Source organism: Colletotrichum costaricense (genome assembly GCF_030867565.1).
Source record: "Colletotrichum costaricense strain IMI 309622 chromosome Unknown Scaffold_2.1, whole genome shotgun sequence".
Classification (NCBI taxonomy): domain Eukaryota; kingdom Fungi; phylum Ascomycota; class Sordariomycetes; order Glomerellales; family Glomerellaceae; genus Colletotrichum; species Colletotrichum costaricense.
The window spans coordinates 2,041,088-2,063,288 of NW_026848231.1; the positions used below are offsets into that span (position 1 = coordinate 2,041,088).

The 22,201-nt window shown below is 54.6% G+C and overlaps 6 protein-coding genes across 6 annotated transcripts; 3 read left to right on the forward strand and 3 right to left on the reverse strand.

Moving 5' to 3' along the window:
* Window positions 1-1,798: 1,798 nt before the first annotated feature.
* Window positions 1,799-8,217, reverse strand: CCOS01_02329 (peptidase family C50; the record flags this gene model as incomplete). The annotated part of the gene is made up of 2 exons (XM_060450520.1): window positions 1,799-5,015; window positions 5,066-8,217. The coding sequence occupies 2 exons, from the start codon at window positions 8,215-8,217 to the stop codon at window positions 1,799-1,801; spliced, it is 6,369 nt and encodes a 2,122-aa protein (XP_060319170.1).
* Window positions 8,218-8,631: 414 nt separating this feature from the next.
* CCOS01_02330 (uncharacterized protein) lies at window positions 8,632-9,329 on the forward strand (the record flags this gene model as incomplete). The annotated part of the gene is made up of 2 exons (XM_060450521.1): window positions 8,632-9,091; window positions 9,157-9,329. The coding sequence occupies 2 exons, from the start codon at window positions 8,632-8,634 to the stop codon at window positions 9,327-9,329; spliced, it is 633 nt and encodes a 210-aa protein (XP_060319171.1).
* A 44-nt stretch (window positions 9,330-9,373) lies between these two features.
* On the reverse strand, window positions 9,374-10,573 carry CCOS01_02331 (Sir2 family protein; the record flags this gene model as incomplete). The annotated part of the gene is made up of 1 exon (XM_060450522.1): window positions 9,374-10,573. One exon carries the CDS (start codon window positions 10,571-10,573, stop codon window positions 9,374-9,376), a length of 1,200 nt encoding a protein of 399 aa, XP_060319172.1.
* Window positions 10,574-13,236: 2,663 nt separating this feature from the next.
* On the forward strand, window positions 13,237-14,833 carry CCOS01_02332 (cation efflux family protein; the record flags this gene model as incomplete). Its single annotated transcript, XM_060450523.1, has 2 exons — window positions 13,237-14,158; window positions 14,232-14,833. 2 exons carry the CDS (start codon window positions 13,237-13,239, stop codon window positions 14,831-14,833), a joined length of 1,524 nt encoding a protein of 507 aa, XP_060319173.1.
* Window positions 14,834-15,729: 896 nt separating this feature from the next.
* CCOS01_02333 (D-xylulose kinase) lies at window positions 15,730-17,587 on the forward strand (the record flags this gene model as incomplete). Its single annotated transcript, XM_060450524.1, has 3 exons — window positions 15,730-15,784; window positions 15,845-16,287; window positions 16,376-17,587. 3 exons carry the CDS (start codon window positions 15,730-15,732, stop codon window positions 17,585-17,587), a joined length of 1,710 nt encoding a protein of 569 aa, XP_060319174.1.
* Window positions 17,588-18,279: 692 nt separating this feature from the next.
* Window positions 18,280-20,679, reverse strand: CCOS01_02334 (uncharacterized protein; the record flags this gene model as incomplete). The annotated part of the gene is made up of 4 exons (XM_060450525.1): window positions 18,280-19,927; window positions 19,987-20,347; window positions 20,416-20,613; window positions 20,673-20,679. The coding sequence occupies 4 exons, from the start codon at window positions 20,677-20,679 to the stop codon at window positions 18,280-18,282; spliced, it is 2,214 nt and encodes a 737-aa protein (XP_060319175.1).
* Between the last annotated feature and the right edge of the window lie 1,522 nt (window positions 20,680-22,201).

Below are 22,201 nucleotides of genomic sequence, written 5' to 3' on the forward strand. Positions count from 1 at the left end.
CTCCATTCGGTCATCCCGTCTTCCCGATCCAGGCTCCTGGGACACAAACTTCTGGGACGCGACAAACTTCTCTGAGACTAAAGGGAGAAAGAAGGTATCCAATCGTGGAGCGTAGTCTATGGTGAGAGGTGAATGCTTGATACACGCGAGCGCCTTGCACCCTTCACGAGCCTGTCTTTTGCGTGAGGGGGCTTGTAATAGGCGATGCTATAGATATTCGACTCTCATTATTCCCTACTTCCTATCGAAACCTCGTTTACCTCCTAGGTGTGAGATGTGTTCAGCCCAAGGCGAGAGGGATGTGAGCTTCGTTCGGTGCTCCTTCGGGATGGGCCACGTCTGCGTTTGTCGACACCATGCTTGCCGGTATCGAAGCCGTCTAGAAGCTACCCGGGGATCTGGTTCGCTAGTCCATCCAAAAGGCGGACGAGAATAGTAAACAAGACTTGGTCCATGTCCCCTTTCTTCCCGTCCCGAAGCTTTCTCACGCTCACTCACGCTCACTCACGCTTCACCTCCCTCCCCCTTTTCCCCGGGAACGTAATCAAGAGGCCGTGAGAAGCTCATTCATCCCGGACCGTGAATAGAATCAAGTCATGAGATGCTCAACATCACCACTCAACACGGGAAGAGCACCATCCATACCCTTCCCACCCCCCCTTTTCCCTCGTCATGGAGGTTTCATGAGACTATGTCCATGTGCCCTCCTCCCTCGGAGACATTTCGGGGATCAATACCAAAAGACAACGGTAAAGAGATACGGGAGAAGGAGAAGAAGAAGAAGGGTGTAAAGGATACACAAGCATATCATCCCCGTCAAGCCGGGCATGTCCGATTCGGACCTATTCTCGTCTCCCTATCCGTGTCCATCCAAGCAATCGTACGTCAACATTGGCATCAACATCACGACGCATACCCCAATCTCCCAGGACAACCCGTCGTATACCACGGCCGAGTTCAGGATCCATCCTCCCCTCTCTCCTCCCTTTCCTCGTTCCTACTTCTTCATCTCACTCCACGTCCACTCTCCTCCCACTTCCCTCGCAACCCCCTGCCCTCTACATCACCCAAGGAACATTCTCTTCACCACAACCTCAAGAAACAAGATTACAAAGACGACGCGGCGACAATAACCAGACGAGGTCCAATATCGCAAGTGACAGTATAGATCAAGACCCCCCCAAAAAAACAACACCCACCATGTTCACCCCTTTCCTCCTCGCCCAAAACCTCACCTTCCCTTGCCTTCCCCAAGTCTTCCCTGGCCATTCACATCGATCCCCTCCATGGCATCCTACCCATACGCACACCCCTTCATCTCCAAGGATGAAGCTTCACCAACATACTCTCCCTCATACCTTCCCTCGATCACCTACCATACACACAGACAGACAGACGCGTAGATAGATGAAATCCACTGGCGTAACTGAACCCCCTCCCGTACCTCCTCCCGCACGCAACATCACACGGGAAAAAGGGTCGGAGAAAAAAAAAAGCTCTGCTCACATCCACAACTTTCCTCATTTCATTATCATAAGACACTATAGTTACGGCGGGAGGGACCAGTCACAATATCTCCTTAACCCCTGGATGCCTGCCTCCCGGAAAACCCGTCCAAGTAGACAATGACAACAGCAACGTTGAAATCTCCAAAAACTCCACGTTCCAATGCAATGCTGCTCTAATGCTCCGCTTCTTCTTCCCAACCTGGAATACGACAAACACCAGACACCAGACTTGCCCTCGAGTCTTTCCCCAAAGTGACGCAGTCAACCAACAAACACCCCCCACCCCCCCATCAAGCACCCTCGGCCTTGTCCTTGCCAATATACACCGGAATGCCGTATACACATACCGCGCCAGCCGTGATGTACCTAAATCGACAGGCGTCCCTAGCCCTGGCGACAGCCTCCACGAGCGACGCGTTCCCACGCCCGGTAGCCTTTGTCGTCTCCTTCTTCGCCTTGCTCTTCTTCTCCGTGGCAAATAGTCCCTTGCCCTTGCCCTTCTTCTTCGAGCTGTCCTCAACAAACGTGCCCCTTTCCATCAGTCCCCATTCCTCAAACAACCGGCCCGCATACCGGTCAATGTCCCTATCCGTCACGTCCCACAACGTGCCCACAACGGCGGGACACCCGGCGAGCATGTAGTTCCATACTGGACCGTGGCACTCGTACTCGCCGACGTTCTGCAGGGACGCCGAGCTACACCCCATCAGCAGCGCCGCAGCCTTGCATTTCTCCAGTCTGCGGATCGTCTTGCCTCGAATGTACTGCGCGCCGCTGCCGTGGCCAAAGTAGAGGAGTATGTCAGACTTCTTGAGCGCTCCCTCGAACTCGTCCTCGGTCGGTGTACGCGAGACGATGCCTGTCCAGGACTCGCACAGCTTCTCCTTGAGGGGCTTTTCGAAAGTGGCGAGAGTGTTCTTGAGATCAGAGCCGGGGTTCAGAATGTACGTGCCACCGACAGGTGATACAGTGTGTCGGTGGTGGGCCTTTTCGTCATCAGAATCTCGGGCCTCGCGCTGCTCTAGAAGTAGTCGACGCAGACAGGACAATGAGGGAACGCGAGAATACGCCAGACCCTCCGTGCATGGGAGTGATTCCCAAGGGAAGGCATGGAGAGCCTTGTCGAGGATGAGAATGCTGTGGGCGCCTTCCTCGGGCTCCGAAGTCTTGGCAGCGTTATGGTACGCCTGAAGAGCATCAAACGTATCCAAGACCATGGAGTCAAAGTCAATCTCATCGTAGGCGTTTCTCTCGCCGTGGAACTGAAGAATGTCCACGACAAAGTAGAGAAGATCGTTCAGAGGCTCCTCAAGATCGCTGTCCGGCATAGACGGGTCTCCCAGGCCAACGAAAAGATCGAGGATACGCGGCTCCAAGGTAATCTTGGGGGACTTGCTAGTCTTTTTTCCTCGGACCTGCCTGCGCGAGGGCAGATGCTTATCAAGAATCTTGGAAAAGGCCTTTTGGAACTTGGCGATGAGATCGGCGCGATGACGATGTTGGGAGAAGATGCCCTTGAACCCACCGAGCCAGACCTGCTCGACATTGTCGAGGAGATCCTTGAATCTGCTGTCCAGATTCTCGCGCTGAGCCCACCACGCTGATTTGGCCCCCTTTGCAGTGTAGTCACCAGTGTTGTGGCAACTCGCGTTGGTCGCCTGGATAATATCCATAAGCTCGTCGTGACCATGCTGGAAGTCGAACAGCTCGTCCTCGCCGTCGCGAGAAGCCACACGCTCCAGCGGTAGTCGTAAGACGAAAGGGCTCTGGCCTGATTGTAACTTGGTGATGCACAAATCCTTGCGGTTGTCGCTTAGCGCGATCGACAGGACACTCCACGCTTCAGGAATGATGTCGATGTAGTCACGCTGGAATTTCGCCATATCGTCAACAGTAACAATGCTTGCCCGTCTATCATCCTTTAACGTGAGAGCAAGCGGCCAGCCCGCCTCGCTGAAGCTGGCATTGAGGTGATCCGTGGCTACGGTGTTTCGCTCCCGTTTCCAAGTCAGATTTCGTGCAAACTCGACGGAGCAGGCGGCATATCCAAAGCCTCCCATGTGTTTGGGCGTCCGATGAGAGGCTGCCGATAGGAAAATGCCCGTGCTCTGAAGCAACGCAGAGATGCGATGAACCAGGTGTCCATTTCCTGAAATAGCAGCGGCAGCTTGAGCTTCCATGAGCTGAGCTTGCGCTTGTTCCAAAGTTTCGACAAAGGTTGCGTTTTCTCTCATCACCTTACGCTCGGCAGAGGTAGCACGGCCTTGAGCCTTTCGCGGAGAGGATGCCGTCGGTTGCGTCTTTTCCGTGTTATTTTTGTCGGTTGCGGCGTGGATGGACGGGTAAGAGATGGTTGATTCCTTCACAACCGAGAAGACTGAATCGCCCTCCATCTGCTTGATACCCTGTTCAATCAAACAAGTAGCCTCACCAATCTGGACTCGCAAGGACTCTCGTAAGCTGCTAGACATCTGCTTCGCCTCCTCGAGAAGCTCTGCTGCTGCTGCCCAGTCACCCTTACTAAGGTGGACAAGTGCTTTGTACAACAGCATGGAGGCTTTGAGGTCGGATGCGCTATCGTTTGCTGCAACGACAGCGGCCTTTGGAGGAGCAGCAACAGCAGCAGCTTTTGTCCTGGGCGCTGCCACTCTTTTCGTAACTCTGGTCGCTCTCGTGGCAGCTGGGACCGCTGGCTTAGTCACTCGTGTTCTGCGCGCAGCCGGTGCCTTGAGCGTGAGCTTTGCCATCTTACTGACCACCCGCTCATCGTTGACGCCAGTGATTGCGCCTCGGTTGCTGTTGTTTAAGGTTCCAAGCGTGACCTCGGCAAGCTCAAGGAGTAGATGCTCGTTCTCGTGGTCCTTCATCTCTCCAAACGAGGCACTCAGCTCGCAAGCCAGCTGGAACGCCTGACGTGTAGGCTTGACAGCCGTAGCCATGAGCTGCCTTGCTTCATTCAAGTAGCCAAGGCTCTTGTCGAGTTTGCAGGCTTTCAGCCATACCGAACCGATCCAACTAGCAGCCTGAGCTCTGTAGATGGAGGCGTTTGTGGCGTTGGCAACCTGGTGCGCCTTCTCGGCATAATAGACAGTCTCCTGAAACATTCCCAGGTGAGCGTATACGGAAGAAAGGTGCAGCATGGCTCTCAGAAGACCACAAGCAAGTGCCCAGCTGTCAGGACCGTCGGATAGCTCGATCAGATTTGTCGAAATGCCAGTCGATACAAGGCTTTCCTCCGCATCAGGAGAACCTTCTCTAGAGGTCTGCTTGGACTCTGCCTTGGGCACATCTTTCCAGCGAGCCTCTAATTTCGTCCAGTCCTGGAACAAGATTCGCACGCTCGTCTTGGCGTGAAACAAAGCATGCTGATATTCGCCCTTGTCCCAGTTAATTCGGGAAGAAAGACTAGCAGCTCTTGCCAAAAGCAACTTTCTTTGGAGCCTAGGAGCTTTCCTCACACTGGAAGAGTTTTCAAAGCTGGTCTCGCCCTGCAGCAGCATCTTGTGGCTGCCTATTGTTAGCTGACTGCCCTCAATCTTTTGGGAGATATGACTTACGCCGCGTCAGAGTTCTGGTTTGCCAGCTGATACTCAGAGAGGGAGATCTGAAGGTTTACGGCACCAAGGTCGGGATTGGTAGCTGAGGCCTCCGCGAGTTTCTTGGCTTTGTTGAGGATCTCTTCAGCCTTCTCGGAGTAACCAAGATGTGTGTATTGATCCGCGAGGTTACTTTGCGCCTGGAGAAGCAAGTCCGTGGAGGAATCGGAGAGCTTGGACGCGATGTCGGCACATAATGTCAAAACCGATAACAAGAATTCGTCCTCGCCCCTGAGTCTTGCATACTCGGCAATGGAATTGAGCTGCCTAATGAGTCCCTCAGTGTCGCTAACCTTGGATAGGAGATCGTTTTTGGTCTGGCACTGGTTGACAATCGAACGCCAGATACTCGTTGACTCTTCGAAGTCGGCTGTACGCCATTCTGTCTCTGTTGCAACGAGTGCCAGTGTAGACGAGAGACCGGCCTCGAGGTCGGAGACGTACTCAGCTAGACCAGCGTCATCGCCAAAGTTCCCGTCACGACAGAGCTGCAAAGCAGCCTCTGCCTGCTCTCGAAGGCTCTGAAATTCGCCTTTGTCGCCGATTGACATGGTAAGTAGCTGCAGCAACGTCCGAAGGCGGCGGACAGGAAAGCGATCGGGCGCGTAGATTCTCAAAAGAGCCTCGGTAACCGGGTCCTTAATGTCGTTAGGCTTGGGGTCGCTAGACGTGTTGAAGAGGATGAGTTGAATGATGCGCTCCAGGACCGCAGCCCGCTCAACATCCGCAAGAAAGAAAGTCCAATCATTCCACGATTGATCGAGCTTGACCATTGTACCTATTGTCCTTGACAATGTCTCGGCCTTGACGCTGGCGCTCCAGGCCACTGCAGGTGAACTCTCAGCCAAAGATGCAGCCACCGTGGACAATACTCCGTCTTCAACCATGTTCGTGCAAATGAGCTTCAGTGCGTCGCGAGCATCGTTGACTCGACCAGCCTGCTTACAGAGGTCCGCAAAGTACTCGAGTTTCGCTGTTGTCTGCGCCTTCTCCTTCTCCTCAGAGGATCGGTCCTTGACACAGTCTACAGATCGTCTCAGAGCTCGAAGAGGAGTCTTATCTCCGGGTTTAGACTCGGCGTGGCGGCGATACCAGTTGAAGAACATGAAGTAGAGGTGCGAGAGTTTGACATGGTAGAGGTTTGAGGCGTCTGCCTTCGAGAGAGCGATACTCGCGTCGCCTACAAGGTCCAAGAGAATGAGACACTCTTGAAGTAGGCCGTCAAGCACTGTCCAGGTCATTTTGTTGTCGTCAAGTTGAGATTTGGCGACCATCAGGGCCGAGTCCAGGATTTGTGTTATCGAAGAAAGCAATAACTGTTTCCTCGACTCATAGCGTACGTGATCTTTTGGGGAAGCGTCTTTCGTCGGCTGCTTCCCCAGCCATCGAAGGGCAAATCGGGGAAATTGGAGGACGAGGTCGTTGAGGAGTTCGTCTAAGCTTTGAGACTTATCCGTAAGTTTGCCAGCCAGGATTCCTACTGCCGACCTACGAGCAGCTGATAGATTAACCATGAGCTCCTCAAGTTCTGTGACGTCACCCTTCAGCGTCCCTTGGAGGGCGTCGTAAACTTCCTTCAAGTACGTAGACAACGACTCCAGAGGTAAAGGTGTCTGTTTCCCGTATACAGCTACAAGCTGTGCGGCAACCGCGCAGCGCTTTGCGGGGGAATCGTTGGCTGGGTCCAGAGTCGCCTTGATTTTCGAAATCCATTCGGCTGCTTCCGTGAAATGGCGAGCAGTCTGAGCCACCGTTCCCAAAGCCTGGTAAATCACAACGAGTGGTGATTTTGAAGCGACCTTCGGCTCCAGGCGCTGACTCTTGACCATGGTGATGATGCGATCGAAAGCGTTGAGAGACTTGCGGTATGCCCCGGCTGAGTCAGATTTGACCCTGCGAATATATGAGGTGATGCACCGAGAAAGTGGTGAAATGATGTCTTTATCCACATCTGCCTTGTGGCCAGCCATGTGCCACCAATGCAGACGCGCCTCCAATCCCAGAGTTTGTAATTCCAGCGCAGTAGCCGGGGTGCAACTCAGACGGCAGTCCACGGCAACGTCATCGTCTTTGCTTGCCAAGCTCGGGGCTAGAGAGAGGAGAAGTTGTGAAAGGAGATCGAGCTGTCGCGCAGCCTTCGTCTTCGCTGAGGGGGACTCCTTGGCTGATTCCAGGAGGAGGTTGATCGGTGAAGTCGGATGGGAAGGGACCAAGTATGGCAACGCTGCTTCGATCGTTGCTGGTTTCTTATTTGCAGACATTAAGCGCAAGATCTGCATCTGAGTCGTGATAACCAGGCAAAGTGTCGGGCCGGAGAACTTGGCATCACCAAAGTCCAAGATTTCTGCGAGACCTTTGACTTTGGTGCTTGCCGCTGTTGTTTTAGCTGCTTTTGTCTTTGGTTTCGCTGAAGGGGCCATTGCGTCGATTCTTTGCCTCAAAAGCGTCAGCTCCCGCAGCGCATGCTCCTGGAGGTCTAGTCCGACGAGCTTGCCAACGAATGAAGATATCCCGCTCTCGAGCTGCAGGTCGGGCAGTTGCACTGCGCCAGAGGTATGAAGGGATCTCAAACACGCAAACGCAGCTCGGAGGCACTCTACCGTCGCAAGGCAAGTGACTGTGGGAATCGTCGTTGTCGCGCTTTTCGTGGGCTTCGGTGTTGTTGTGGGTGACGTCGAGGTTCTGTTGAGTGAACGTGGCTGCATCGGGGTCATGGGCATGGAGTTGGACCGCCTCAGGGGCCGTTTGTTTTGAGGCTTTCGCAGGTCATCGCCTGAATTTTGTCGTCGGCACGGGGTCGAAGGTTGGGTGGGAGGTGCAGGCTTGGATGCCTCGGTGAGTGATTTGAGGGCGACATTGATTATGTGCGCCGCCAGCGCGGCCTTCTCCTTTGTTGTCAGTTCCTCCTTTTTGCTCGCAGTCGCGGCCCCCCGTGCTGTGCCAGTGGCCTTCCCTCGTGTTGTCGTGGCCACTTTCTTCTTTTGCGCTGTCGACTGCGCCTCGGCCTCGGTCGCGAGAAGTTCTTTGAGTAGCACCGTGGTTGTTGATGTGCATGTTGCAGTCGATCCAGCCGCCGCCTTAACGGCGTCGACTTTGCTTTGTAACGTAGTCATTAGGTTGTATGTATCCGGGTCATAAGCGGCGTTTCGTCATGAAGTCTTTTTATTCATGAAGAGGAAATAGGAAGTGTTTCCTGATCCAAACATGGGCAAATGGCCGTTTGTAGGTAAAGGTAGTTTGATGTGTGACTTCATGCTAGTCCACAAAGGCCTGCAGTTGGCAGTTGTCAGGTCTCGCTAAACAATGCCCCGGGTCGTTGCCCGGAGCAACCGCAATCCCGGTTCGGTCCGTGCAGCAGGGACCATCGATGCACGGGCCATCCGGAATTTGAGAACCGCGAAAGGAGCACTCTCGAAGCTTTTTGACTCCTTCCAGAAGAACATCCATTTCGAACGCGACAGCACAGCGAAGACGACGTGTGTGTGTTCTTACAGAGGTCGACTCTCACCCCCCCTCCCCCGCCCAAAATGTCTCGAGTTGCGACACATAGGCTGTTTACAGCACCTTCTTCGGGCCTCCGCGCCGTGGTCATTGCGCAAGCTGCGAATCGCTCCATTTACTTCCAGTCGCGATACTCAAGCTCCCTTCCTACGGTGGCCCAACTCGATTTCTGGAAGGGCCTCATCCCCAAGCCTTTCAGGTCCGAAGAGAAACTTACCGACGACCCCATGATCAAGCGAGTCAAGCCGAAGAGAAAGAAGGAATGGAACCCGGCCACGTTCTACATTGTCATTTTCCTCCTGATCGGCTCCATGTCCATCAACATGCTGTCGACGAAGCAGGCGTTCGAGGCGTTCTCTCGACAGGCAGATGTCCGCATCAGCGTCTTGCGGGAGGTGGTTGAGAAGCTACAAAGGGGCGAGACGGTTGACGTGGAGAAGGCGCTGGGTACGGGCGACGCTCAGAAGGAGTTGGACTGGGAGGAGTGTATGTTCTACAATTCACAAGCGCTGAAATCGCGTTGACGATGCTGACCACAAGTTTTTACTTAGTACTAAGAGAGATTGAGCGAGAAGATGCGTCGCGACAAAAGAAGCAGGAAAAGACACGGCAGGCGGAGGCAGCAACAACGGCGGCGGCGAGTAGCAAAGCCGAAGCACAACCGACAGCGGCAGTGCCCGAAGCCGCAAGGCCACCGGCGCGGGGCATGTCGAGCTTTTTTTAGTTATGCAAATGGCAACGCTTTGGATTGGTACAAATCGTGGTGGTCTATGACAACATATCTTTGAACACGCCATGGTTCTCTCTTGGCGCTCCTACGGTCCCGACCGGACCCGAGGCGGCCTTTTGCAGCTGGCGTAGCTGCTCTACCAGCGCGGGAAGCACGACGTCGGTGGACACTTCTGTCCGCACTCCCCGAACACCCGTGGGGTCCGGGTCTTCCACGGCGGAGATCTGGTCCTCGCCCCGTATGCCTCCGGTGTTCACCACCGCAATGGGCATGCCGCGGTCCAGCGCCATCTTGGCCAGCCGCCAGGCAGAGTACGTGGCAAGCGAAGTCCCCAATATGAGAAGCTTTCCGGCCCCGTCAATGGCCTCTTCGGCCGCCGTCTTGACGTCGCTCGGAATGCTCTCACCAAACATGACCACGGCGGGCTTCAATATGCCCCCGGAACTGGTGGATTTCCACGCACCATCGTGGTCGACTTCGACAACGTGCTTGGTCCCCTCAGGCGTCGACGGCGGCTTCGCGAGGCAGTGCGGGCAGGCCGGGTATCTAAAGGTGGTGTACGGCGCGCCTGGCAGATCCACGTCGCCGTCGGGGTTGGACTTAATGCCCTTGGCCTTGCGCTCGGCAGGATTCTCCGTGTCGAGCGCCCCGGAAGCTAACGCTTGGACGAGGAAGGCTGCCCAGGCCGGGTTAAGCCTCGCAAGCTCATCCTGGAAGACGTCTCTGGGGTACTCGTTCCTGCAAGTTACACAGACTGTGGATCGTAGATAGCCGTGCAGCTCTAATGTTGGAATGTCAGGATGAGCTGTTGAGTGAAATGAATCAACGTTTTGCGTGATGACGCTCCGAATCAGGCCCATGTGGCCCAAATCTCGGATGGCATAGTGACCATGATTTGGCGACGCCTTGTGAAGCGACGTCCAACCCAAGAAACTCCTGGCCCAGTACCGTTTCCTCGCCTCGTGGTTGGCGAGGAACTCGTGGTAGTAGATTGGGCGGTACGTCTTGTTCACGCGATAGGTGCCATTGACGCCTCGGTAGTCGGCGAGACCGCTGGAGACGGATAGGCCCGCCCCAGTCAGTACGACGGTCGACCTCGGCAGGCCCTTTGGAGGCGGGGCCGTGAAGAAGTTCTGGAGGGCCGCGACAGCACCGGGGATGGTATTTGCGGTGCTTGGACGGACTGTGGGAGGGGCCAAGAGTTCCGTGTAGGGAATGCGCATAAGAGGTTTGCGCATTGGGGCGATGATGTTGCGTTGTTGTGGTTGAGGTTGCGTAAGGCCTATTCGGGATGTGGGAGGGAATTCCGGAGCCGCTTAAGAGTCTCGGTCAAGGGGGGAAGGTAGCTCCGGGGGATGTACGTGGACGCGGCGGAGGCTCAGCAGAAAGAGGGAGGAGAGTGTATGGGAAAGGGGGTGGGAGGAACTGGTTATGTGGACATGTTCACCCTGGCGTTGAATTTAAGAATAGAAGCGATCAAGGGACGGAAGGAGATTTCTGACAAGCGCGTGTTAATGGAAACGTTGCGACAGGCTCGAATTTCAAGCCGCATGGTTGAGTTGAAGGGGGCGATCTGATTATCAGTGGTCAATTCGTCATGATTCGGGGGGGAACCAGCATCCCAGCCGGGAGTGCGAATCCACTGAACCCCACAAGATGACCAAGCCCAGTGTGGCTTGACTTGGTAGAGGCATCCGCTTAAGTAACATGGGTCCTTTAGAGGTTTTGCCTTGACACGGGCCACATCAGATGTCTGCGACAAGTGACCGTCCCCCGTCAGATTAGAGAGATGGATTCGTAGTCGTACGGAGTATCTGTATAGACTATCTGTAAAGAGAATTACGCTTGAGGTGTACGCTTGATCGGCGGTCTTTTGGGTTGTCATTTGAATAAGATTCTCAGGGGCATCTTGCGTGGCCTTTTCGCCCAATGACATGTCTGCTCAACCACACCTCCGGGCATGCAGCTCGAGGACGAAGTTACCTTCTGGAGAGAGACAGTCCGACAGTCATATTTGGGTCTCTACCGTCGTGGTTGCAGCGGACCATGTCCGTTGCTGTTTGGTAGGCGGGACAGATGGGTATGCGTCAACACTTTGGATGGACCTACTGCGTTATGGATACGGACGCAAGCCGATGAGATATACTGGATCCGTTACGATTCATGAGAGGAAAACCACCCGGAGTGAGAGAAAGAGAGAGAGAGAGAGAGAGAGAGGCTATTTTGCAGTTCCAGGTTCCATAACTTAGTCTAGAAGGGTTTTGGTTGTGGGTGGGCGTGGCTGACGCATGTCGTGGCTTTCTTCAAGTACACTACGAAGTAAGGTACCTTGCTCTAAAGCGGGTAATGCATGGAGAAGCATAACGTGTACGAATCCTCGGTGTACGCAGTATTGACAAGGTAAAAAGACACTAAGCATTTTGGCACTGTATCAAAAAGTAAAGTTGCCGCAGCGCAAGGTTAAAAAAAAAAGAGAAGAAGAGAATTCAAGCTTCTTCCCCATAGCAATTCCCGGCGGCGCCGTACGTACGTGCCACTGTCCACAGGTGCGACGAGACTGAATAAGTCAGTTTCGAAGAAATTTGCTGCCACCTACGGAAGGACTGGGGGTACGTAGCTTCGGAGCCCATTGAGTTCATGGATGGGTATCATGGGCTCCCCTTCTCTTGGCGTTCAAGTTGCATCCGTCAATCAAATGGAGCCAATTCACTCGACTCTCGCCTTGTGGGGAATGACCATTGGTGGTGATTTTCCATCCCACTTCACTGCTCAGTCTCTCCCATGACATGCCCGCCATCCCATCCCACCCCATCCCATGCTCGTCAGGCACCGTCTTTTAGCTCGGGTCGGTTGCTCGGTGGGAGATGGACAGGCACGTTGTAGGGGTACCCTTTACATCAGCAAACCAACCGAGCCGCCGCAACTGCACAGAGTACTGCCTCTGCAAGAATTGCAGTGAGAGTACTTGACATATTGTAGGTAGTTTGTATCTGAGTAAGTATCCGTACTCGCACTCTGTATGCTACCTACCTGAGGTTCCTCTTTACTCCGTAGAGTCTGTAGGTCTTAGCCGCAAGTTGCAGCAGATCAGATCAACCAACCCGCCCTGCCGCTACGCTACCGCTACCGCCGCTGCCGGAACCCTCGCCTTGTCAGTTGGGAAAGTTTTGTCTTCCTTGCACCGAATTGCCGCGTTGCCTTTCTTTTCTTTTTGCTGGAGACACACACTTGACACAGTCTCGCACAATACTCCGTACATACACACACGCACACACTCACAACACGCGCGCGCGCACCTTTTTGGCACTTTGTGCTTGCTTTGCTTTCCACTGCGTTTTGGGTACAGACTACAGTCCAGCCAGTCTCCAAATTCGAATTAACTCTCACCCCCCGTTTCTTACGCCGGCGTAGGCTGCACCCCAAGCCAGCCCCCAATTCGTTCCCGTAACCCTTTCCCTTCCTCCCATCCCTCCCTTGGGGCCCTTTCCACCTGGACCACCCGACACACCCACCCCTCCTCTCCTCCGTCCACCTTCCGTCTGCCGATCTACCTACCAAGTCTTCGTACCTTACTTACCGCACGGTACGGTTGTGGTTCAGTTTGGTGTGTCGCGGCTTTTCGGGCTGGGCTTGTCCTGTACGCGTCCCTGGCCTGCTTGCAATTAGACAACCCGTTATTCGTCCCCTCACCCCTTCCGCATCAATTTACCTTGACCCTGGTGCTTGGAGAGTGAGAGAGAGACTGCAGCGAAAGAGAAGGCGCGAGACACCTATCCGTAGCCACGCCTACGGAGTACACACTATCCATACACATACGCACGCATACCTTACACACAAACACAGCCGAGGACATATTGGTATTGGATCTTACCTTACCTTACTCCTCAACCCGGCCCCAGGCATGTCGACCCCGTCCAAGCGTCCCACGGCACTGCTCCGCCGCCTTTCCGCTGTGAGTGGGAGTGCGTGGGTGACGTCTCCAAGAACGGGAACGGGAACGCACACCCTCCTCCGCTGCCTCAATTCTGCCTACCCCTTTAGGCCACCTCAACCACATCCAGCTCTGCGCCGCGTCTCCCTCCGCGTCTATCAAACATCCAGCCCGGCCGCCTCTCCCTGCGATCCCTACTTAACCCCCAGCGCCGCCCGCCTCCACCTGACCACTTCTACTTCTTCCCTCCCTCACCTCACCAACACCTTGACGGCTGCGAAGAACTCATCCCCTTCATTACCAGCAACTGTCATCATGTCTGCCACCACCACTGCCACCATGACCGCCAACCCGCCTCAGTCTCGCAAGAGCCACAGCCATCACCACCATCACCACCACGGCCACGACAATGTCTACCTGACCTCGGCCAACAAGAACGACGCCGGCGTGCGCATCACTCGCATCGGTCTCTACTCCAACCTCGGCATGGCCTTTGCCAAAGGCGCCGGTGGCTACGCATTCGGCTCCCAAGCCATGATTGCTGATGCCTGGCACAGTCTGACGGACCTGGCATCCGACGTCCTGACACTGGCCACTGTTTCGTGGAGCTTGAAACCCCCGACCGAAGCCTTCCCCACTGGTTTCGGCAAGATTGAGAGTCTGGGCTCTCTGGGTGTCTCCAGCATGCTTCTAGGCGGTGGCCTGTTCATGTGCTGGAGCAGCTTGATCACCCTCCACGCTCACCTCTTCCTCGACCCTGCTTCTGCAGCAGAGGCCATTGCCCACGCTCATCACGGCCACAGCCATGGTCATGGTCACGCTACACCGAGTTTGCACGCTGCTTGGTTGGCTCTCGGAACAATCGCAATCAAGGAATGGCTGTATAGAGCTAGTAAGCGCAATCCCCCCTAATCCTTTCAGGCCTGAGTAGCTGCAAGGAACAAAGCTGACAAGGAGAAAAACAGCCATGAAAGTTGCCGTCGAACGAAAGTCTTCTGTCCTCGCCTCCAATGCCGTTCACCACCGTGTCGACAGCTGGACCGGCATTGTCACACTGCTTGCTATTCTGGGTGCAAACTTTTTCAAGGATGCGACCTGGCTGGATCCCGTTGGTGGCCTGATGATTTCTCTCCTCGTCATCAAGGCTGGTGCTGAGAACACTCTGTCTTCCGTGTACGAATTGGCCGACCGCGCTATTGATGACGAAGTCAAGGGAGATGTCCAAAAATACGCCCTCCGAAGCCTCTCTGATGTCACCAATGGCCACGAAGTCGATGTTCGCAACGTCTCGGGTGTCAAGTCCGGTCAGAACTACCTGGTGGATATCGACTTGGCTGTGCCCGGAGCTTGGTCTGTTGAGGCTGTCCGAGAAGTGGAGGATCAGGTCCGAACCATGGTCGGTGCCAAGGTCCGTGGTGTGCGAAGGATCAAGGTGCGCTTCGTTCCGAAGGAGGCCGAGGTTGCGCGCCCGTTCGACGAGTTCATCCCCGGAGAAGCCAACCGAGAGGCTAGCGAGGAGGCCGACGACCACAGCCACACCAACGGCAATGGTCACAAGCACGACTAAGGCAGCCCAGTCCTATGTACAGTTGGAGGAGGAGCTTGCCATTCACGACGAGATACCCTTGGTTTTCCTTACCATTTCTGGAAGCGTGGTCAACCCACCGTCTTTTGTCTTTTTTTTTTTTGCCGGTCTACAGGGGGGTATTGCTACGTATAGAGAACATTCTTGGAGAGAGTCCTCCAAGGCATCCATTTGCATCAGGGCGGCGTTTAGGGAGGAATCACAAAAGGCCAGCCACAGGCCGGTCGTACCGAGAGACATGTTTTTATATATCTCTCATCTGCTGAATAACAACAGATTTGCTTTGTATTGAACCATGTCTACTTTTGTATCAAGGTGTTTATGAGATCACTCGTCGTTAAAAATGCCCGTCTATCCTGACCAATCTCGCAAGTGCGTTCTACGCAGCGGGACCCTTAGACGCGGCAGTATGCAGGGCGGCAGGGCGCATAGAGCACGGGACGAGCTATTCCCGACCCCCGAGTCGAGGGGACAAGGCTGCATTGGCTTCCGCCAAGACGTCACACGATCATTGGCGCGCCTATTCGTCGCATCAGTCTCGAACTGTACGATTGGCCCGCTCGCTTTTAGCCTGAATTGCCACAAGGCTGAGGGAACCATGCAACCTGTCCCAAATGCCCCAAAGTGACAAGTGTGCCCCTCCATGCCCACACACCCCACGTCAACGTGATGTACAAAGTAGTGGGCAGCGGTCAACTTTTGGTCCCAGATAACCGGATATTCTGTGTGTTTCTTTTTTCTCCTTTTTCATATGACGATTGAACCAGTTCTTTGCTTGTTTGGACAAATTTGAGATAGACACGATACTTAATTAACTTGCCCCCCCTCTTCCCGCGAGTGTTGTGCAATATCTCTCATCTCACTTCCCTCCTCCCATCATGAGTTCCGGTCCCTTGTATCTCGGGTTCGACCTGTCGACCCAACAGCTCAAAGGTTAGCCAGCCCATCTACGTTCCATCCCGCTCGAGTCTATAAGATCTAACACCATCACAGCAATCGTCGTCCAGTCCGACCTGACCGTCGTCTCCGAGGCCAAGGTCGACTTTGACGCCGACTTTGGCAAGCAGTATGGCCTGCGCAAGGGCGTCCTGACCAACGAGGCCGAGGGCGAGGTCTACGCGCCCGTCGCTATGTTCCTCGAGGCCATCGACCTCGTCCTCAGCCGCCTGTCCGCAAAGACGCCCATGGACCGCATCAAGGGCATCAGCGGCTCGTGCCAGCAGCATGGCAGCACCTACTGGGGCAAAGAGGCCGAGGCGCTTCTGAGCGGGTTGCAGTCCGACAAGCCGCTCGTCGAGCAGTTGAAGGGGGCGTTCTCGTTCCCCTACGCGCCGAATTGGCAGGATCACAGCACGCAAGCGCAGTGCGATGAGTTTGATGCCAATTTTGGGGCGGCGCAGCGGTTGGCGGAGGTTACTGGCAGCGCTGCACACCACGTATGTCCCCCCTCCTTCTGTTCTCCAGCTTTATCTTGTAATCGGATGTCGTATGAGTGATTTTCACTGAGACGAAATATCATGGTAGCGCTTCACCGGTACGCAAATCATGCGCCTCCGCCAGAAGCGCCCCGAAATGTACGCCGCCACATCCCGCATCTCCCTCGTCTCCTCCTTCCTCGCCTCCGTCCTCCTCGGGTCCGTCGCCCCCATCGACATCAGCGACGTCTGCGGCATGAACCTCTGGGATATTCCCGCGGGGAACTGGAGCGAGCCCCTGCTGGAACTCACCGCCGGCTCCAAATCCGGCGTGAGCGACCTCCGCGCCAAGCTCGGCGAGCCGCGCCACGACGGCGGCGGGTCCATGGGCACTATCTCGGGGTACTTTGTCCGGCGATACGGCTTCAGTGCGGAGTGCCAGGTTGCCCCCTTTACGGGCGATAACCCAGCTACGATTCTTGCGCTGCCGCTGAGGCCGATGGATGCTATTGTGTCGCTGGGCACGTCGTCTACGTTTTTGATGGTCACGCCTGTGTATAAGCCCGATGCGGCGTATCACTTTTTTAACCACCCGTGTACTCCTGGGCAGTACATGTTTATGCTGTGCTACAAGAACGGCGGGCTGGCGCGCGAAAGCGTGCGGGACGCCCTTCCCAAGCCTGAGGGTGGTGACCCGTGGGCCAACTTCAACAAGGCTGTACTTGACACGCCGCCGCTGGATGCGCGGTCCGAGAAAGACAACGCAAAGCTGGGGTTGTACTTTGATCTCCCCGAGATCGTGCCGAACATCAAGGCCGGCACGTGGCGGTACACCGCCGAGCAGGACGGAAGCGCCCTGACCGAGGCCTCGGAGCCGTGGTCCAAGGAGACGGACGCGCGCATCATTGTCGAGTCGCAGGCCCTCTCGATGCGTCTGCGCAGCCAGAACCTCGTGCACAGCCCCGAGTCCGACCCCAAGGTACCCGCGCAGCCGCGACGGGTTTACCTCGTCGGCGGCGGGTCTCTGAACCCGGCCATCGCGCGGGTCATGGGCGACGTGTTGGGCGGTGCGGAGGGGGTGTACAAGCTCGATGTGGGCGGCAACGCGTGCGCTCTGGGCGGTGCGTATAAGGCTGTTTGGGCGCTTGAGCGGGGCGAGGGGGAGACGTTTGACGAGTTGATTGGGAAGCGGTGGAGGGAGGAGGGGGCGATTCAGAAGGTTGATGGGGGGTATAAGGAGGGTGTGTTTGAGGGGTATCGGCCTGTTGTTGGGGCTTTTGAGGAGATGGAGAAGAGGATTTTGAAGGTTGCTCACAACTGAGGGCGTCTAGGTTACGGTGTGAGTTGATGGGGAGTGGGTGATGAGAGGGTTTAGATTGATAGATTATGAGAATGAATGAATGTGTTCCTACTACTGGCGTGTTCTATCATAGTGAATCCCTGACACTGGGTTAAAAGACGGGGACGGTGTAAGACTTGCTGCGAGAAACCTGACATGCTTCGGTTGACCTAGGCATCAAGTCGCCGTTCACAAAACATCACATCACAAAACATCACAGAGGACAAGTCATCAAGTGTACAATAATGCGTTTGTCCTGGTATTATTTAGGCACTGGTCCATGCAAGCTAGGTCCCCTTCCTCCCCTCCAACCTCAGATCCCTCTCCAAACTCTCAAAACTATTCCTGTTACCCCAGAAAGTTTGTCCTAGCCTAGCGGGTTCCCAATATTGAAATGAAGAAAAAGAAAAGGCTCTGTGCAGTTTCCTCCCCGTGCCGAAAGTACCAAATCCATGATCCGCATGAGAAGAATCGTTCCTTCGTTCTCGTTCGTTCATTCGTGATGAAAAGGGGTATCATCCATCCATGAGAAGTAAAAAGAAAAGCATCAAAAAACAGGGGGGTTGTTCCATCTTTGCTAGTTCTCCAACCAAAGGGAGGGAGAACAGAAAGTGCAAAGGGAAAACCAAAGAATGAAATACACACAAAAGAATGAAGAAGTAAGAGTTTGCTTCTTAGAACAGAACCATCAGGCCCAGCACAAAGATGGCGAGCCAGGTGGTGCAGCCCTTGCAGCCACCCATGATACCCTCGGCATGCTTGTTCGCGACGCCAGAGACGACGACCACAGTGCTCGTGCTCTTGGGCTGCTCGGTGGCAGTCGAGGAGGACAGAGTGGGGTAGTGGTAGGTCGTGGGGACGTGGCGGGTAGACGAAGTCATGGCGGTGCCGTTGACGAAGGGGGGAAGGGTGCTGGGGGCGGTGGGGTGCATCATGGGAGTGCCCGTGATGGTGATGGTGGTGTTCAGCGTGACGGGGACCTCGACCACAGACGTGGCGGTCGCCGTGACGGTCGTGTTCTGGACCTCGTGGGAGATGGAAGTCAGAGACGAGGTGCTGCCGCTGCTGCTGAGGGTCGCGGTGGCCGTGGCGGTGACATTCTTCCAGACGGTGATGAGCGAGGTGAAGACCTGGCCGCTGACCGTGGTGGTGTAGGTGCGGACGACTCTGGACGCGGAGGCGGTGATGGTCTTGGTCTCGGTTCTGGTGGAGTTGGGGGGACCAGAGAACGAGGAGGTGCTAGACGACTGCTCCGGGTGGATGGTCACTGTAGCCATGCCTCCAATCGTGACAGTCTGGGTGGCGCGATCGGTAAGGTAGATCGTGGTGAGAATGGACTCGACAGACTGGGAAGAAGATGACTCGGAGGAAAGAGCACTGGAAGGGGAGGCAGTGACGGTGACGATGGAGGTCTGGGTGTGCGTCTGAATATCGGCCGAGTGCGACGAAGAAGACGAGGCACTGATGGTCTTGAACACGTTGGAAGTAATCGTCTTGGTCAAGACGACGGCGTCCGTAGCGGTAGAGGCCTGGGCGCTTCCGGAAGAGGCAAGGGAAGTAAAGAGTGGAGTGCCGGCGTGGCCGAGCTGGGAAGAGACAGTTGTACCGTGTCCAATGGAGACGATGACGGTCTGGGTGGCCACCTGGGTGACGACAATAGTCGACTTGGAGGCGGGACCGAGCGTAGAGGAGGTCATCTCGCTAGAGGAAGAGCTGCTCATAATAGGGCTCGTAGTAGGGGGGTACAGGCTGTCAATCGTGACGGTGTAGGTGACCAAGATGGTGTCGGTAGCCGTGGAAGGGGAGACCGAGGCGGTAGAAGAAGACATCTTGGCGGAGGAAGCCTCGGAGGTCTTGTACTGAACGCTCGAAGAAGAGCTGGCAGCGCCGGGAGTGAAGGTCTCGGTGACGGTGACGTAGACGGTGTGGTCTTCCACCTCGTGGGAGCACTGGGCCTGAGTAGTAGAGCTCAGGGGGGCTGCGGTGACGTAGATGGTGGACTTGATGATCGTCGTGGGAGTGACCGTGGTGGTTGAGGAGAACTCTTCAGTAGAGACCAAGGGACCGCCCTGGATCGTGGTCTTGCGCGTCTGGGTCAGGGTCTTGGTCAGGAAGACCGAGGTGACTTCAGGGTGAGAGCTCTCAGTAGGGAACGGGCCCACGGTGGTCACGACGATGGGAGGCGCGTCATCAATAGAAGACGTGGACTCGATGACAGACTCGGAGGACTCGGACGCGGCGTTGCTCTGGTGGGCAGTGGCCGTGTGGTACGCAGTCTCAGTGACAGAGGTGGTAAGAACCTTGGTGACGACTGGAATGGACCTGGAAAGGGAATGAGAATTTTGAACTTTGGAAGTAGAAAGAATGGAAGAAGAACTTACTGGGTGACAACAGAAGAGCCGGGAAGAGTAGTGTTGACAGGATCGGCAGATGAGACAGTGGTACCCATGGGAGACTTGTGGAGGGTCTGGGTGAGAGTCTTCTGGACGTGGGTCGTGATCGTGGTGTCAATAGAGGTGGTCTTGTTGTTTCCAAGGAACTGGGTAACGGTGATGGTCTCATCGGCATCATCCTCGCAGAGAGTGGGAGTGCCAGTGGTAGCCAGGCCAGAGAGAGTCGAGTTGATGCCGTGGGTCAGGGTGCCATTGAAACCGTGGACATTGTAGTTAATGCCGGCGAAACGAGGGACAATGTGGGAGTCAGAGGTGGGAACCTGAGAGTTGGGGGAGCCGCGAGTAGCAACTAATGAGTTCCATTGTTAGCTCATTGTCAAAAGAAAAATGAGAAGATGCGGAAGAGGGAATTCTTACAGTGAATGCCGATGGCGATACCACCGCCCATAAGAGTGGCGATGAGGATGGCAAGACTGATGAGAATGAAGGGATCAGTCTTGCGGTAGGTGCTCCAGTCCTTCTGCTGGCGCTGGATGGCGCCCTCGGTCACAGTGAGGTCGTCATCCTCACGGTAATAACCGCGGTGATCGCGATAGTCGTTGTTAGGACGCTTAGCTGTTTTTTGTCAGTAAAATGATTTTTTTGACACCAAATTGAAAGGATGAGAAACTTACGCATCATGATGGCTAGCGAGCGTCCGTTGAGCTTGTTCTTGAACAATGACTGTATCTGTGACTTTGTCAGACTATGAAATGGGAAGAGAAAGCGACTTTCAATTGAGAAAGGTCTGAAGTTTGAGGACGGTAAACCCGAATTTTGGGGTATCGCCAAGCGCAAAGAGCAGAACTGCTTGAATATGAATGAAATGAATGAAAATGAGATATAACTTACTCTTTCTGGAAGAAAGGAGATGATGACAAGTGAGTGTTGTCTGCAAAAGGATATTTGCTGTCAGTTGGTGATGAAGAAAAGTGAGTGAAGTAGGTGGAAAAGAAAGGTTGAAGGGGTGAAGAGGTGGAAGTGGGAGTGGATAGCTCAGTGAGAGAAGGAACGCGAGAAGAGGAGGGTGGGAAAATCAGCGCGTCAACAAAGGTAAATGGGGGGGACTGAGATTTTCACTGAGGGTGAAAAATTCAGGCAGGAGGAAGGAGCGAAGGGTCATTTGAATTTCCCGAGAAATCGGTCTGCCAGAAAATCGAAGGAAAAGAACGTGGAGATGAGTGTTTTTGTGCTCAGAGTGCCCCTTGAGATCGCAAGATCGCAAGATTGAGGAAATTGGGATCGCTTGACCTGATCTTTCAATTTGGCCACTGAGCGAGGAAAGAGTGAGAGTGATTGGAGACAGAAAATGACACAGGATGTTTTCTCAATTGTCTCGTAGACGGGGGAGCTGATGATCGTGATGCTGGCGATCTCGACTTACGCTGAAGTATGGGATGGTCGAAGGAGTGTTGATCGGACGAACGAGAGATGCTGCGAAGCGTGCTGTAGCGCGTCAGAGACGATGATTCTAGTGAAAAGAAGAGGGAATAAATATTCGTGATGGAAAGGCCGACGTACCTTGGATTTGCCTGCGGGCGAACGAAAGTTGCTGCGCGATTCGCGTTGTTGTGACGTGGGTGGGTGGAAAAGGGAAGAGAAAAAGAAGAAGAGGATCTCAAAGTCGGAATGGATGGAAATCGAGAGAGGCAGACGGGTGGACTAGCGTGATTCCCGAGTAGGGTGGCAGGAAGCGGGTTCGTCGGTGAGAGAGTGAATACTCTCGGGATGTGTATTCGACTTACAGCCGGTCGAGGTGGTGGGATATTCAGTCAAGAAATCTGGTTGCCCCGCAGCTGGCCAGGTGGTTCAGTAAGCCTGAGGTTTTGCTGGCGAGGATTTTCAACACAATAATGATCAAATTTGACTGCGGTAGGAGTTTGATATGCAACGAATTGCTTGAAGTACTTCTTATATCAATAGCCGTCTGGTCTATCTTGGGGAATTGACTACCACAGTATGGATTGTCGCTATACGATGTTGCAAATTGGAAGGAGATAAAGACATACTGAAAGATGAACCAGAAGCATAAGGTAGAATACTGATGTGCCTAAGTGACGGAAGACTTGAAATACACATGAATATTCGTTCATTTGTCCCTTTCGATTTCCACGATCCGGGGCATATGTGTTCCAAAGGCTCCATCCAGCTGCCGAAGATCAAC